Source organism: Ruditapes philippinarum, unplaced genomic scaffold (assembly GCF_026571515.1).
Source record: "Ruditapes philippinarum isolate M1 unplaced genomic scaffold, ASM2657151v2 ctg5532_1_1_1_1, whole genome shotgun sequence".
Taxonomy (NCBI): Eukaryota; Metazoa; Mollusca; class Bivalvia; order Venerida; family Veneridae; genus Ruditapes; species Ruditapes philippinarum.
Window position 1 is genome coordinate 11,733 of NW_026866158.1, and position 17,601 is coordinate 29,333.

At 32.8% G+C, this 17,601-nt stretch overlaps 1 protein-coding gene across 3 annotated transcripts in view; it reads right to left on the minus strand.

Annotated features, from left to right (window-relative positions):
- The window catches only part of LOC132731493 (8-oxo-dGDP phosphatase NUDT18-like), a 25,989-nt gene continuing 8,388 nt past the window's right edge, over positions 1–17,601 (minus strand). Inside the window, exons 3-8 of one of the 3 annotated variants that reach the window (XM_060717690.1) lie at positions 15,631–15,794; positions 12,883–13,006; positions 10,194–10,290; positions 9,080–9,223; positions 3,198–3,306; positions 1–2,241 (exon numbers count right to left, since the gene is read on the minus strand). In XM_060717690.1, the coding sequence (XP_060573673.1) occupies positions 1,975–2,241; positions 3,198–3,306; positions 9,080–9,223; positions 10,194–10,290; positions 12,883–13,006; positions 15,631–15,794 (905 nt within the window). In that variant the 3' untranslated portion in view covers positions 1–1,974. Of the gene's footprint in view, positions 2,242–3,197; positions 3,307–9,079; positions 9,224–10,193; positions 10,291–12,882; positions 13,007–13,058; positions 13,180–15,202; positions 15,327–15,630; positions 15,795–17,601 lie in introns of all 3 variants that reach the window. The other 2 variants (XM_060717689.1, XM_060717691.1) reach the window with 2 other exon arrangements.

The following is a 17,601-nucleotide window of genomic DNA, read 5'->3' on the forward strand; positions in this document are numbered from 1 at the left end:
TTATGTAAGGGAAAAGGTTAAATACAATTTTGATTCTAAATTGCAAAATATCTGTACAAATTTATGTATCATATGTAATCATTATATGATGCTTGTAAAGATACATGCTCATTAGATGGAAGAAAGGACTGGTAGGTGAGGTGCCAGCCCTTTCTTCCATCCAATGGCTTGATTTTATTCAATTCAATTGACATTTTATTCAATTCAATTGACACAGAAATTTTATTTAATTCAATTGGCACAGAAATTTTATTCAATTCAATTGGCACGGAAATTGTATCTCATTACTATAATCTGTATAACACATACAAAACACAATTTCAGATATCATAAATTGTAACAGACTGAGCTTTAAAAAAACACATTTAAAAATAATATAAATAGTGTTCACAATATTTGTTCCTTTACCTACAAAAAGATCTTCATCTGCAAATTGGCAAGTTTCAAACAAACAAAACTAAAAAACAAATATTGTAAATAAAATAAGATTTTTTTCTAAAAACTAAAACATATGAGTAAAATAATTTAGAATATAAAAATATGGTAGAAATTACCTATAACAAATTGTCAACAAGAGCTGTCATCACAAATTCATTATGTAAGAAGCCACAAAAAAATTCACAAAAGGGAATACTTGAAACAAAAACATGTGTTATATATCTTGGTCACTAATCTACATTAATACTCTTCTACAATCAAGCATATTAGTTGTGCAATGATATCTGGCTCTACATTGTTGCTGCCTTAATTATTGTATTTTGCTATTGGACTGATGGGACAAATCTATTACACTTATTAATCAGGTTAATAAGAGATTAATACACGGCAGAGTAGGGCCAGAAGGTGATAATCGGCCTGGGAAATGAATAATTGTCCTGAGGGCATTATTGTTTCAGTATGTGCATGTACTCATGTTCAGCGGGCTGATTATGATTATCAGTTATAGCCCCGGGCAGCAAACTGATAATCGGTCACGTGACACTCATAATCAGTTGAAATCATAGGCAATTTTGTTACTATATATAGTAACAAGTGTTTTAATGATTTATCTTAATATATAATATCATAAATGACAAAATACACAGGGATGGCAATGACTACCTATTTCAGTACCCAAGCACTTGGGACATTCTTATGATCAAGTACTAGGTCACTGACAGAAGATTTCATGGGACTTTGAATATATAACATTAATAATCTATAGATCTATCTATCACACCAGATCAAAGACAGTAATTTATAGTAATTACATAATTCTTGATTCACTTTTGATTTTCTTTTCTATTGTGATATACAAAATAATCTAGTACAAAGTATCTCAAGAAAAAAATATTACTTACATCTGATATCATTGAAAGTAATTTGCCCTCAAGTGGTTTACATATAAAGTACCTAGGAACACATTTCAGTAACACACTGCTAGGTATCTAAATTTTATAATTTAATATGATATAAGCAACAGACTTGTTGCTCTGCCTTGCCCTAATTAACTGTTGTTAATTTGCAGTAAAATTTTCGTACCTCTGCTTGGATGATTATTACATTAACAAGGTTAAAACAATGTTTCTATTAAGGAGATATATTTTAGAAATTCTGAATTATTTTATAATTTATTACTTTATTTACAATAGAAAAATGAATAGATGCTTTTTTGTATGGAGTACTCAACAATCAATTATGTTAACAGATACCTGGACATTCAATCTTTGGTAGTCATTGCCATCCCTTAAAGCAAACAACAGTTACACGTTATTCCTTAAATATATCACAGATATATGGTGTATAGTGGGATTTAATAATATCACATATATTTTTTCAATTTGTGTACAATGAAACATTTTCTGCATAAGTAATTTGTTTTCTCAAATGTAGTTACTTTCCCTGCCATACACGTGTTAGTTACTTACGCTACCATACATGGTAAAGGCATGGTGAATTTGCTACAATAGTGAACATGAGGTAATATAGTCAAACCTACTTTACAACAGGTATGAGCATATTGTCTGAGAAAGTTCTATGTGTCAACTCTTCTAAAATGTTTTGATCTGATATTTTAAACCATAAATAATCCTTGTTTGGAACATCATCAAACTTATCATGCAGTTCATCAGGTAACACAAACACAGGTGTAACACAAAGCCCATCATGCTCCCTGGCTGGTATCCCACAATGCTCTACAGTTAGAACACCACTGATTGGTATAATAGTGTGAAGTACAGACCCTGTTTTCTGGAATACATCCTGAAAGTAGAAATGATCTACTCATACACACAGCTATATCTCACTAAAATGCTAGCTTCTACGACAACTGGAATAATGCAAAAGTGACCATTTTCATTTTACATTAATGTGTCTTCAAGTCTCATTTAAAAAACATTTTTTTTCAAGTTTGGTTTTGTTTGTTTGTTGAATTGGGTTTTACATCACACTGACACAGTATAGGTCATATTGCGACGTTCCAGCTTTACTGATGGAAGAAGACCTCAGGTGCCCTTCTGTTCATTATTTCAGGAACGAACGGGCACCTGAGTAGAACAACCGATGTTCCGTAAGCTAGCTGGATAGCTTCCTCACATGAAAGAATCCAAAGTCCCTGTCGGGATTCAAACCCACAGTGGTGAGGGGCAAGTGGTTTTAAGTCAACAACCTTAACCACTCGGCCAGGGACGCCCTTTTCATGTTTGGTAAAGGAAAATGTATGAAATAATGTGTAAACAATGAGGCTATTTGATATCAACAAGTCAATAAAAACTCAACATTGACACGACTTCCTACTGGCACAAATTATAAAATAGTTTAACAGTCCTATAACAATTTTCCTGTTTTACTTAAAACAGATTCACAATGAGGTCCCTGTACATTACTAAAGGCAAGCAAAACATTCTGTCGGGAAGAAACATCAGAATCAAGGGCATCACTTTTATTTTAGATTAACTTCCAATACAACATTCTAAATACATAATCACTTTTATGTGGATTACTGATGACTACTATGCCACCTATGAGAATACTGTTTTTAAAGCTCCAGTGTGAGCTCACTTAATGAAATAAAATTTCATCTTACACAAGAACAAACAAATATCCTCTATAATTATCTTAGGTAATTTGCTGTTTGATAAAAAACCTTACCCTGAAAACAAACAAACAAATATCCTCTATATCTTAGTTAATTTGCTGTATGATACAAAAAACCTTACCCTGAACACAGTGGTGATTGCAGCAGACAGACTGAACTGGTACTTGTGCAGTTTAACACATGGTAATCTTGTCTTCCCATCATCTGTCCGACATAAAACTTCCAAACTTCTAAAATCATAAAATACACAAATATTCCATATTTATTTAACTTTTTTATCATTTCATTTCAAAGATGATGGACTACACTTCCATATCATTTCAATTATGGTAATAGAAACAAGAGTGCCATGATGGCCCTGAGTCGCTCACCATAAACAACTGCTTTTCAGTGTTGGAATGTCAATATATTCTAATATTAAATTTAAGCATAGAATATGTTTAAACAATAATTTGAAGAAATGCCATGACCTGGGGTATTAAAAGCTTCAGCTTAAACCAAGCTTATCACATTAATATGAACAAACTTGATAAAAGATTACCTGAGAATGCTACAAAGTTTGGTGATCATCTATCAATTATTTCAGTAGGAAATCAAATGATGTTCAAAGGTTTTTTCTATTTTAAGCTTAAGTGGCCCCTAAAAAGGGCTAATCAAATCAATATAAGCAAACTTAATAAAAGAGTACCCAAGAATGCTACAGACAAAGTTTGGTGATCATCCATCAATTGGTTCTAAAGTAGAAGATGTTTAAAGGTTTTTCTATTTTTAGCTTTAGCGGCCCCTAAAAGGGGCCAATCAAATTAATATGAGCAAACTTGATAAAAGATTACCCAAAAATGCTACAGACAAAGTTTGGTGATCATCCATTAATTAGTTCTGTAGGAGAAGATGTTTAAACGTATTTCTATTTTTAGCGGCCCCTAAAAGGGGCTTATCAAATTAATATGAGCAAACTTTATAAAAGACTTCCCAATAATGCTACAGACAAAGTTTGGTGATCATCCATCAATTAGTTCTGTAGCAATAGACATTTAAATGTATAGCTAGTTTTACTCTATGCCAATGATACAGTGATTATATCCAATTCAAAAATTGATTTCCAGAATACACTACTACACTTTAATCAATTCTGCGAACAATGGCATTTAAATATTAACACAAACAAAACAAAGTGTAGTGGTATTCGGCGCAAGAAATGTAAGAAATTTCCAATTTCATATAGGCGAATCAAATTTAGAAATAACGGAAAAATATTTATACCTCGGAATAACTTTCTCTAGTAATGGTTCTTTTTTACAAGCTCGTAAACACATCGTCCAACAAGCAAACAAGAGGGCCATGATGGCCCTGAGGTCGCTCACCTGTATATAGGCCCCCCCCCCAACTGCAGGGCCAATTTAACCCAATGGCTTTTATTTGCACAAACTTGGTAGACACCCATAAGAAGATGTTTCATGCTAGACATCTAAGCTTTAGCTCATTGGGCTTTTTAAAAGAAGATTTTTTTAAATTTTAACTATACACATATAGTTAAAAACAATGACACCCCTGGGGCCGGGCCAGTTTTGACCCCAGGGCTTTTATTTGAACAAACTTTGTAGACACTTACTAGAAGATGTTTCATGCTTAATATCTAAACTCTAGCTATTTGGGTTTTTTCAAAGAAGATTTTAAGTTTTTGCTATACACATATAAAGAAAATCAATGACCCCCTGGGGCGGGGCCAATTTTGACCCCAGGTCTTTTATTTGAACAAACTTTATAGACACTCACAAAAAGATGTTTCATGCTGAATATCTTAACTCTAGCTATTTGGTTTTTTTCAAAGAAGATTTTTTAAGTTTTTGCTATACACATATAAGGAAAATCAATGACCCCCGGGGCGGGGCCAATTTTGACCCCAGGGCTTTTATTTGAACAAACTTGGTAGACACCTATTAGAACATGTTTGATGCTAAATATCTTAGCCATAGCTCTTTGATTTCTTTAAAAGAAGATTTTTTAAGTTTTTACTATATGCATATATGGAAAATCAATGACCCCCCGGGGCGGGGCCAATTTTGACCCCAGGGCTTTTATTTGAACAAACTTGGTAGACACTTATTAGAACATGTTTCGTGCTAAATATCTTATCTCTAACTCTTTTGGTTCTTTAAAAGAAGATTTTTAAAGTTTTTACTATATGCATATAGGGAAAATCAATGACCCCCTGGGGCGGGGACAATTTTGACCCCAGGGCTTTTATTTGAACAAACTTGGTAGACACCTATTAGAACATGTTTGATGCTAAATATCTTAGCCATAGCTCTTTGAGATCTTTAAAAGAAGATTTTTTAAGTTTTTACTATATGCATATAGGGAATCAATGACCCCCCGGGGCGGGGCCAATTTTGACCCCAGGGCTTTTATTTGAACAAACTTGGTAGACACCCATTAGAACATGTTTCATGCTAAATATCTTAGCTCTAGCTCTTTGGGTTCTTTAAAAAAATTTTTTTAAAGTTTTTACTATATGCATATAGGGAAAATCAATGACCCCCCGGGGCGGGGCCAATTTTGACCCCAGGGCTTTTATTTGAACAAACTTGGTAGACACCTATTAGAACATGTTTCATGCTAAATATCTTAGCCATAGCTCTTTGAGTTCTTTAAAAGAAGATTTTTTAAGTTTTTACTATATGCATATACGGAAAATCAATGACCCCCCGGGGCGGGGCCAATTTTGACCCCAGGGCTTTTATTTGAACAAACTTGGTAGACACCCATTAGAACATGTTTCATGCTAAATATCTTAGCTCTAGCTCTTTGGGTTCTTTAAAAGAAGATTTTTTAAGTTTTTACTATATGCATATAGGGAAAATCAATGACCCCCTGGGGCGGGGCCAATTTTGACCCCAGGGCTTTTACTTGAACAAACTTGGTAGACACTCACTAGAAGATGTTTCATGCCAAATATCTAAGCTCTAGCTCTTATGGTTTTTTAAAAGAAGATATTTAAAGTTTTTTCTTACGGTTGCCATGGCAACCAGAGTTCTGCATGGAATTAAATTCTTTGAACAATTTTTAAAGGTGACCACCAAAGGAACATTCCTGTGAAGTTTGGATGAAATAGGCTAAGTGGTTTATGAGGAGATGTCATTTAAAGTAAAAGTTTACGGACGGACGACGGACGGACGGACGGACGCCGGACGAAAAGCGATCACAAAAGCTCACCCTGTCACTTTGTGACAGGTGAGCTAAAAAGGGCCTTTACCTTCTCTTAACAAAGGTAAATAATTCAAGTTTACCATTTGATTTAATTCTTAAGCTTTTTGACCATACTGTTCTCCCAATTCTTATGTATGGATCAGAAATTTTTGGCTATGAATCTTTAGAAATTATTGAAAAAGTTCAGTGCGAGTTCCTTAGAAAAATTACTAGTGCTCGAAAATCAACACCTCAATATATGTTATTCGGCTAGACTGGAGTAATACCGATATCAATTATGATTAAAAATAGGATGATTTTGTTCTGGAATAGGTTAGTTACTGGGAAAGTCTCAAAGTTATCTCACAAAATTTATCAATATATGCTTAAACAACCAGAAAAGAATTTTAAATGGCTGAGACATATTGAAACTATACTTAAATCTAGTGGTAGAGCAGATGTGTGGTTACTTCAACCTGCCCTAAATACCCCAAACTTAGAACACACAACTCCAGTCATCTAATAAGGGTAGAACTTGTGCAGTCTACAAAGAAACTCATAGTATTGAAAAATATGTAATACATTTACCAAAGTATGAACGCGAAATAATGTTTAAATTTCGTAAAAATAAAACACTTTTTCCAGAAATGGGATGCTGGGACAGGACGTCTCCAGAAAATAGGCGATGCGTACTTTGTTCAGAAAACGCTATTGGCAATAGCAAACACAATATATTACGTTGCGAAAAATTTCAAAGAACAAAGACAAAACATTTTACAAACTTTCTGCCTTGAAAATAATGATCTTAACTTTAAACGAATTGTCAATATACAGTCGGAAAATAACTTTAAAATACTCTGTAAATTCTTATCAATATTGCTCAAGCATGTGCTTTAGGTGAGTTCCGCAGACATTAAAAGTATAGCCATTGAAAAACATAAATTTATCTGTTATTATTGTATTAATGTTGTAAAAATGATCGTATTGAATGTGTCATTTGATATGCATGTCTTGAAATACGCTAGATAAGTCCCGCCGTGAGTACGTCGATCTTGCATAATCAATCTTGTTAAAGCATTTCAAATTTGAAAATTAAAGAATTTCGAAGAGGTCCCGTACCCCCGACGGCACTTATGCATTATAAAATTACTCATTACTGAATTACACATTACATTATATTAACTATTACTGGGTAAACAGTACCGTATTGCGTAAATCCTAATAAATCCGGTGAATATTTATTCCAATTGCTTTATTTTTTTTTATATTTATTGAATTGACCAGGTTACACATGTGTTGTCTGAACCGAATTACTGCGCGACAAGAACAATTTGCCAGAAGCATTCATTCACACAAAAAAAACAACCCCGTCGTAGTAAATAAAATTACTAGAGCGTGCAATAAGGCATTGTGTACTTCCCAGTATTTATGTTATATAAGATGCTAATATATCCTCACTTGAACCCCCATTTCTTTCTTTGAAACATTAAAAATGTATATTATTTATTATATTTCTGTTTAAAAATAATTAAATGACTATTAATACTGTATTATCTTTTCAGGACTTTACAACCGGAACATATATATATATTGTAAAATATTACTTTGTAAACCCCTTATGTATTTTATTAATACCTGGGTGAATAAAGATATTTGAATTGAATTGAATTTAATTTAAGCGGCCCCTTAAAAGGGCCACTCAAAATAATATTAGCAAATTTGATAAAAGACTACTTAACAATGCTTCAGACAAAGTTTGGTGATCATCCAGCCATTAGTTCTGTAGAAATAGACATTTAAAGGAATTTCTATCTTTAGCTTAAGTGGTCCCTAAAAGGGGCCAATCATATTCATATGAGCAAACTTAATAAAAGAGTACCCAAGAATGCTACAGACAAAGTTTGGTGATCATCCATCAATTAGTTCTCTAGAAATAGACATTTAACGGTATTTCTATTTTTAGCTATAGAGACCCCTAAAAGGGGCCAATCAAATTAATATGAGCAAACTTGATAAATGACTACCTAAGAATACTACAGACAAAATTTGGTGATCTTCCATCAATTAGTTCTGTAGAAATAGACATTTAAAGGTATTTCTATTTTTAGCTTTTGTGGCCCCTAAAAGGGGCCAATCAAATTCATATGAGCAAACTTGATAAAACACTACCCGAGAATGCTACCGACAAAGTTTGGTGATCATCCATCAATTAGTTCTGTAGGAGAAGATGTTTAAAGGTTTTTCTATTTTTAGCCCTAGAGACCCCTAAAAGAGGCCAATCAAATTCTTATGAGCAAACTTGATAAAAGACTACCCAAGAATGCTACAGACAAAGTTTGGTGATCATCCATCCATTAGTTTTGTAAAAGAAGATGTTTAAAGGTTTTTCTATTTTTAGCTCTGCTGACCCCTAAAAGGGGCCAATAGGAATGACATGAGCAAATTCAAGTGTGACTGTCACAAGGATGCTACAGACCAAATTTGAAGTAAATCTGCTTAGTAGTTTCAGAGAAGAAGACGATTGTTGACGCATGACGACGGACGCCGGAGCATCCCCCTTTGATACTAATAGCTCACCCTGAGCCTTCCGCTCTGGTTAGCTAATAAATAAATATGCAAGAGATAATGGCCGATTTAAAAATATATTTATCACTCCGTCAGTATGCAACTTTAAAGGGAAGTAAAAAATTAACAGTAAAATAAAACATCCCCATGGTCATGGTTCTTTAGTTCTGCAAAAATATCACAACTGTATATAACTCTTAAACATCTGAATATGAACGACTGAAGCACGTTTTTACAGGTAATACTTACCCCTGAGTTTGTTTTAGAAGCACTGGTCTACAGAGCAAATATGAATGAGGTTGAATGCCTATTTGGTAATGTGGATGTCTACTGGTAGCAGGTAATGATATATATTTCTGTGCCAACTTTAATGACTTAAAGAAATCACTATGTCTGAAAAAAGATGCAAAAATATACAATATATAAATAAAAGCCTGTTTTGCTATATACATGTATATGTTTTGTTACAACATTATATTTGAGCAGATTAGGTAAGCAGTTCTATAACCTCAAATAATTTGACTGCACACAGAGTATCAGTCTCACAAAACTATAGTTCTATTTTTAAATTGACTCTGACAGGCAATTTGAATAATGTGTCATGCAATAATTTTTCTTAACAAATTTGCTTATATTCTTCCAAGTCCTCCAACACTATAGCAAAATATTCATGTGATGTGGGAGACAGACCAATTCTTAAAATCTCGTTAAGTACTGATGCAAAATCCTTTTATATACTTGCAAAATACAAATTCAATACTTTTTGATTTTGTGCTTAATGCAAACTGTTGTGAAAATAGTCAAACTTTTGTAAACTGTATTATACATCAAGTAATCTGAAAGAGCTAAACATACATATTGTCCACAGAAATTGCACATAATTTTTATAGTTGTAGAAACTAGGCCATACTCTGTTTGGATTAGGGTATAAATATAGCAACATCAACAGTTAATTCAGTGCTACATTGCCGTAACATATAAAATGTCACAGACTCAGTATTTATACATTTATTTAACTCTTGCAATGTCTTTTATCAGTTTATTTTTTTGACAATTAGTTTACAAATGTGGTGTTGTGCAGCTTTAAATTGCAAAACTTCTTTCAATAGGCCCACATTGAGTCTAACTTGATCAATAACCAAGCAAATTTTAACATATATCCTGCTTTCAAAAATAAATTCTACCCACGCAACCACTAGTCTACCTTCTGATCATTGCCTACATTGTACACTATTAAGTCAAAACATATTTTGAATTTCCCTTTAAAAGATAAATGGTTTTGTCCAGATTAAAAAATAGATATTTAAGTCCTTTTTAGAAACTTAACATGGTACATATAACAAACTCATAGATTTCCTCTTACCTTAATTCAACACAGCCATTCAGTATTTCTTCAACAGTAAACCATTTAGCCTGCAGAGATTCTGTATCTTGTTCTTCTAAAGTTTTCAACTTTCCTCCTGAAACAACAAAATACATTGCATTAAAAGCATTTAAACATCAAGGAGATTAAGTGATACCATTAAATAAGGTAATGGTTGTATATACCATACATGTTGTATTTATTTAATGATATTTGCCTTGGTTTGAATTAATAAACAGTCCATTCAAAGTTAAAAAGGATTTCAATGTAAAAACCAACAACAAAAAATGAGCTGCCAACACTGTACAGCCCGGTTACACAATATTGGTGACAATGGCAAATAAAATTTTGTTTCACCAGGTTAAAGGTTATATATGAGAATACCTTAATGCTTACTACATCAGGAAAATTCATGAAAGTTCTAAACAAACCAATCATGACAGTACAACTGATAATGAAATTGTAAATTGACCATGGCAGTTGTTCATCTGATAATGAAATAATAAATTGACCATCACATTAAAACTGATACTGAAATTATAAACTGAACATGGCAATGTAAAAACCAACAACAAAAAATGAGCTGCCAACACTGTACAGCCCGGTTACACAATATTGGTGACAATGGCAAATAAAATTTTGTTTCACCAGGTTAAAGGTTATATATGAGAATACCTTAATGCTTACTACATCAGGAAAATTCATGAAAGTTCTAAACAAACCAATCATGACAGTACAACTGATAATGAAATTGTAAATTAACGATGGCTTTTGTTCGTCTGATAATGAAATTATAAATTATTCATGGCAGTACATTTAATACTGAAATTTTAAGCTGACCATGGCAGTTCACTTGATAATGAAATTATAAATTAACCATGGCAGTACAACTGATAATGAAATTATAAATTTACCATGGCAGTACAACTGATAATGAAATTATAAATTAACCATGGCAGTACAACTGATAATGAAATTATAAATTAACCATGGCAATACAACTGATAATGAAATTATAAATTAACCATGGCAGTACAACTGATAATGAAATTATAAATTGACCATGGCAGTTCACCTGATAATGAAATTATAAATTAACCATGGCAGTACAACTGAAATTATAAACTGACTATGGTAGGTAACCTGATAACGACCTTAGAATGTGCTAAATTAATTTCCAGTCAATTGTAAAAACCATTTCCCTATAGCTCATCAATTATTAACAATCTTCATGTATAAAGCCCAATGATCTGAATAAAATAAACATATAACTTCACCTTCAATTAATCATGTTCAACAAAGATGTGTAACTAAATGCCTTACAAGGTGCTTAGCCAAAAAGAACAAAAACAACAGGCGTTTGATAATCTAGATGGATTAGCATGAAAAACTATTGAAGCTTTCAGATTTTTGTTCTGTATTCTAGATGGTTTGATATAATCCTCTGTTAACAAAACTTTAAATACATTTAACATGTCATGTCAAGAAAAGATATATAAAGAAATGATCTTAATGCCATTGATTTATCATGGTCATTGACTCCACCTTTCATCAGATTCTTCGCAAAGAAATTATTTTTGTTATTGTTTAACATGAAAAACTCTCAAGCTAGAATTTTCAACTACGAAAATAATCAGAAAAATACACAATTTTTTATATTATGCTTCCTGATAATAATTAAAGTCGCTTAATGTGTTTATATTTTTTTTATGTTAAAAGTATATTGTCGGTGGACATCAAGTACAAAATGTTTAGTTCTTATGAACACCCCATTTACTCGTGCTTTGCATATTTTGATATGGCTGCTGCCCATAACAATTATAACATAAGATTACATGCTTTACCAAAAATAGAGAAAAAACAACAACAACTGTTTTCCAATAGCTATTCATAATTGTGGGTAAGATTTTATTGATTTTTAACATGGCTATAAGTATGCATGGTGTCACATTATGCCACCAAATAATTAGTGCATTACAGCTTAGTAGCAATTAATTGGGAATCCTAAGGTATTTTCCGACAGTTTTGTAAATTGATAAGTGAAACACAAGATTTTTGTGATTGTTTTCTTTTGTCACAATATGTTTGGCTATCATTTTTGTATTTTATGTTATTCACCAACATTTAATATGTGAAGAGGCTTTAACATTTGTTACTCTAGTGTTAGCAAACACAAAGCGAAACACAGCAATGAAAACTAGTCTATAAGAAGAGCAGTATTAACATGTATTACTTAAAGTAAAGTTCACAGTGTATTACATACATAAATACAACAAACAGTAGCAGAAGTGAAAGCAACACTTAATAGAAGTAACACTCATTAGAACCAAATGCAAACCTCATTAAATAGCATAATATGTTAACAATTAACTTCTTCTATTAAAAATATTTGATTTAACAATATCCTTAACAGCTGCAAGTTTACTAAATGAATGTATCAGTTTTGTTTAGAAAACCCCATTTTGTTTGTTTATGTGAACATTTTTTCTGCTTTAAGTACACAACTATTTTATTATATCACAGAGAAAGTATTGCCTATAGAAGGAAAGTATTTTGCAACATCACATGTTTAAGTAAGTTGGCTAACAAAGATTAATAAGTAAGTTTGATACATAACAGTTAGTTTACTATCACTGATAACTTCCATCTTTATATATACATGTAGGTACTGTTTAGTTTTAGGACCTACCAGTTACATTTCCCACATAAATCATGCGATAAAAGTCCACATTGGCAAACATTTCAACACTGAACAAAGTTAAAGGATTGATAATAAGCCCGGCCTCTTCTCTCACCTCACGGTGACAAGCATCCTGAATGTTAAAGTGAAAGACAGTATAACAATGATATAACATCCTGACGTACCAGTTACTCTTCCTATATACCCAATCCGATACCAATACAGTCCATTAGATTCAATAGAAAACACAGTCTCAGGTTCTATTTCTAGACCAGCTTCTTCCAGACATTCTCGTTTAGCACCATCCTACACACAAAATATTGTTGAAGCATTAATCTACATAATACATTACTACAGTGAATACTCCCAAGATAGTACATAATGTTTATCAATATTATAATTTACTTAGGAAACAGATACTAATTTAGCAAGATACTGTATACTGCATGTTTCAGCTTCAAAAGTGCAGAAATACAAAAGTGCAGCACTATAAACATGATATCTGGTAGCTCAGTGATAAACAACAACATTTCAACGATAAATCATGCCTTATTGTACAACTTTGTACAAAAAAAATGATATCTATTTCCAATCTAATGTGCTAAAAGGAAGAGAATCAATAATATAATCTTGAAAAATAAAAAAAATATACTGAAATACATTGAGCAAGGAAGGAAATTTCTTGATGTCATTTGTTTTATAGATTTCATATGACATGTAAACCCTTACTCTCTGGATCATTGTGTAATAAAAAAACAGTGTGAGGCATGTTAGAATAAAAAACAAACCCTTCATTATTAGATACTGTATGTGTAGAAATATTCGCGGGCTTCAAATTTTTCGCGATCTTCGCGATGACATTCGATCCCCGAATTCATGTTCAGCGCGAATAATTCTACACCAATAATTTGTTAGTAGCATATTTTCGCGCATATTTAGAACAATGTATTTAAGTGTGTTCACGGCTGCCATAAGTCTGGTATCCGTCGCGCTTTCAAAGAGTAATTTTACTGTTGTATAATGTGTACATGTATTATTTAGCACTGTATATAAATTAGTTTGCTGGTGTATTATTGTTTGTCTGATATGATTATCAGATTCTTGTATAACTGTATGCATGTTTGAACAATACAATTGCATCACGCTATTTATTTCATAATCTGAGTCATAAACGTCTTGACATCTGATCGGATTATATTTTGTTTTTCTAAACATACAATTCAAACAACACAAACATTATAGACTTTAACTGTTGAAAACATGGAAAACAAAACACAATTACTCAGTCAACATTTTGACAAAATCTGTGAAAAGATTATGATCTCATTCAGTGCTGTTTAAAACTGTGAAAAACCACGCACGTTAATGGACTTTCTTTTGTTTGCCATAATCTGTCCGCTAGATAATTTGAATGTCTTTGTTCTGTACAATAGCGTATTATTTGACAACAGGTGTTGAAAATACCTATGAAGTTCCACAACGATTACAGTAAAAAGTATGTAAAAAAGAAGGCTGCTTGCGAAAACCATTGCCTAATCGTGTAAGAATAATTTCCCTTATTTTTTAAACTGATGTGTGTACGCGAATTTATGATTTTCGGCAGTCACCTCCGCGAATTCAAAATAGCGCGAATATTTGTATATACCCCCAAAATGGACCTTTCCGCGAAAATTTGCTTCCGCGAATTTAAATACACATACAGTAATAACTCATATATACTGATCCTGGGAGAATTCACATATGAGCCGTGCCAAGACAAAACCAACATAGTGCGTTTGCGACCAGCATGGATCCAGACCAGCCTGCATGTGCATCTGCGCAGCCTGATCAGGATCCATGCTGTTCGCTATCAGTTTCTCTGCTTGTAATAGGGTTGGTAAGCGAACAGCATGGATCCTGATCAGACTGCGTGGATGCGCAGGCTGGTCTGGATCCATGCTGGTCGCAAACCCATTATGTTGGTTTTGTCATGGTACGGCTCATTTATCTAGCATACTATCCAAATCTAAATGACCTGATAGCGAGAAAAGACAACCTTCTAATAAAAAAAAAGTTTCTTCTACAATAAATCGCAAACAACATGGGAGTAGGTTTAGATATCTGTAATAAATACTGAAAAACAGTTCAAATTATATGAGCAGGTACAAGTTTTTAATACTAATGAAACATTGTTTTTTCAGGAAAATTCCTTTAAAATAAAAGAAATTCCACTGCAAAATCATAAATGTTAATTGTCAGGAAAGTTTTAGTCTATCAGAACATTTAGATTTGGGCAGTCACACAAAGCACAAAACTCAAAGTACTTGTTCATTACATACACGATGATTACCTTTCATTCTGCCAACAAAGTTAAATCTGAACCATTTTCTTTTCAGTTGGCATTTGAAACACAGCAGGGACAAAGGTTCAAACTCCAGTCCGGCCTCTTCCAAAACTTCTCGCTTAACTGCATCCTTTCCAGTAAGGTAGAACAAAAAAATCACACACATAGAATTACAATATCTACAGAGGGAACTGTACATATTACATAATTATTTGCAAATTTTATGGCACTTACACTCTATGGTGATATAAATACTGCAAAATCAGTCATTTTTTGCATGTAACATGTAAACCATTACTTGAATCTGGAATCTTTCTACATACATTTTTCTCAAGTTTGATTTTCTTGAAATATTTTGGGTAATTTGGAGGCATGCAGCTGTAAGTTTTGGTAACTGTGGAAAATTTGTTGGTTTACTATAACAAGTAACTTACTATGAAGTTTTCTCCTGGTTCAACCCGTCCGGCTGGTATATACCACAATCCTTTACAACTTGGCTTCGCTTCCTGTATCAATACCACACGTCCAGCATCATCAAACACTAATGCCATCACAATATAGCAGACTGTACGCTTAACAACTGGTTTAAAGTCTTCAACTAAACAAAACATTGGAACTTTTAATTAAGACATGATTTTATATTCTTTTTAAAAAGTACCTCTATATAAACTCTTTGTTGATATTAAGAGTTTTTTTATTATCAAAGAGATGGCATTTAAATATAAAAACTTTTTTCTCAGCGCTAGAAAAGCAATAAAAACAAAATATAAAAGGGGTATAACTCTGCAAAAATGCTAAACGTTTAAAGTTAAAACCTAAATGTTTTTTGAGAAACAATAAATAAGCATCCGCAGGATATTAGGACTTCGAACTGTCAACATGTGTTTTAATCTGCTCTTGGATTTATCTTTATTTAAGCAATAAAACATTGCAATTCTCTGGAGATTTTTGGATATTATTGAACCTCATAAATCTCTGGATATTGATTTTGAAATGAAAAAGTGATTTGACTAGCAATTAAGCAAAAAACTGGTGAAAACTAATCATAAATTTGTATAAAATCTGGAAATATGTATAATTTTTTACCAAAGGATTAATACTTATCACTTACAAATATTTGCTGTAAAAACAGGTATAATAGTTATATAGTGCTAAAATACATCAGGTATTTATAAACCTTTGTGACAACAATAGCTGACTAAAAGGTGATAATGGATCAAACAATGGATTTAAATATTTCTAATTTTGAAGGCTTTTCTTTCAATGAAGTGTTAACAGACTGTCTGGAGATAGCAGAAAGCCAATATTTCTCTGTAAAAACAAGTGCTTGTGGAAACAATGTTACAATAACATTCTTTAAGAAAGAAATAAGTGACAGAATTAGAGAAATACTACAACAACAATATACACTTGTTCCCAACATTGATAACACAGGCATTTCTATAACAACAGAACTGTCATCCTTCAAAGTGGTGATCACATGGTATTATAACAAAACAACCCTACTTATTCAGGGCAGTGGCAGTATATTGTGGACAAATACAATATTCAAATCTCTTGCCTCTCACATTGACAGTTTTCCAGAAAGTCCTCCTGACACTCTCCTAGATGAACTGGACTCATCTGGGCTGACCTCAGTAGCTGAGTCTCCAGTTCAGATTTCAACACCTGCTGCCCCAAAAATCAAAGGTCAGAAATCTACACCAAGAGGGTTTAAACACTTACTCTCAGACCTAATTTTTGGCCCTCCTGAATTAAATGCTCTTGTAAAATTAGCAGAAGAAAAGAAAAAAGCAGAAAAGATTCAAAAGAGGGGTGGACCTAAAGTAGATCTTGAAGAACTTGAAAGACAACGATCTATTATAGCAGAAACAGGGAAGAAACCAAAACAGAAACTTCACAAAATGCAACAAAAGAAACAAGCAGTGAATTCTTTCATCAGAACTGCAAATGGGTACGCTCATCCACCAATATCATTTGGGGATACAAAATGTGAATCTGAAGAAACTTCACCTAAATCCTTGGATACTGAGTCAGAGCAGAGCTTTAAGCTGGCTAATCCTGTTCTTTCTATCATAGACAAATCAAACTCGGAAACCTCAGTGCCCGTCTCTACTGACACTACAGATCATATATCCTTTAATAATAACAGTGAAATTATCAATATGGATAGTGTTCCCCAGATTGACTGTGTAAATTTTTATGAGACCCCTAAAATGTATGAAAATCAAAACAATATTCAGCAATTTCAAAAGTTGAAAAAAGATAATGAAACACTGCAAAATGAAAACGACAACCTTCAACATAAATATGCTAGTCTTTCAATAAAGCATGCTAGTCAAGATCAGCAAATTGCATCCTTGCAAAACGAAGCTGAATTTCAGAGAAAGACTATTTCAGATTAC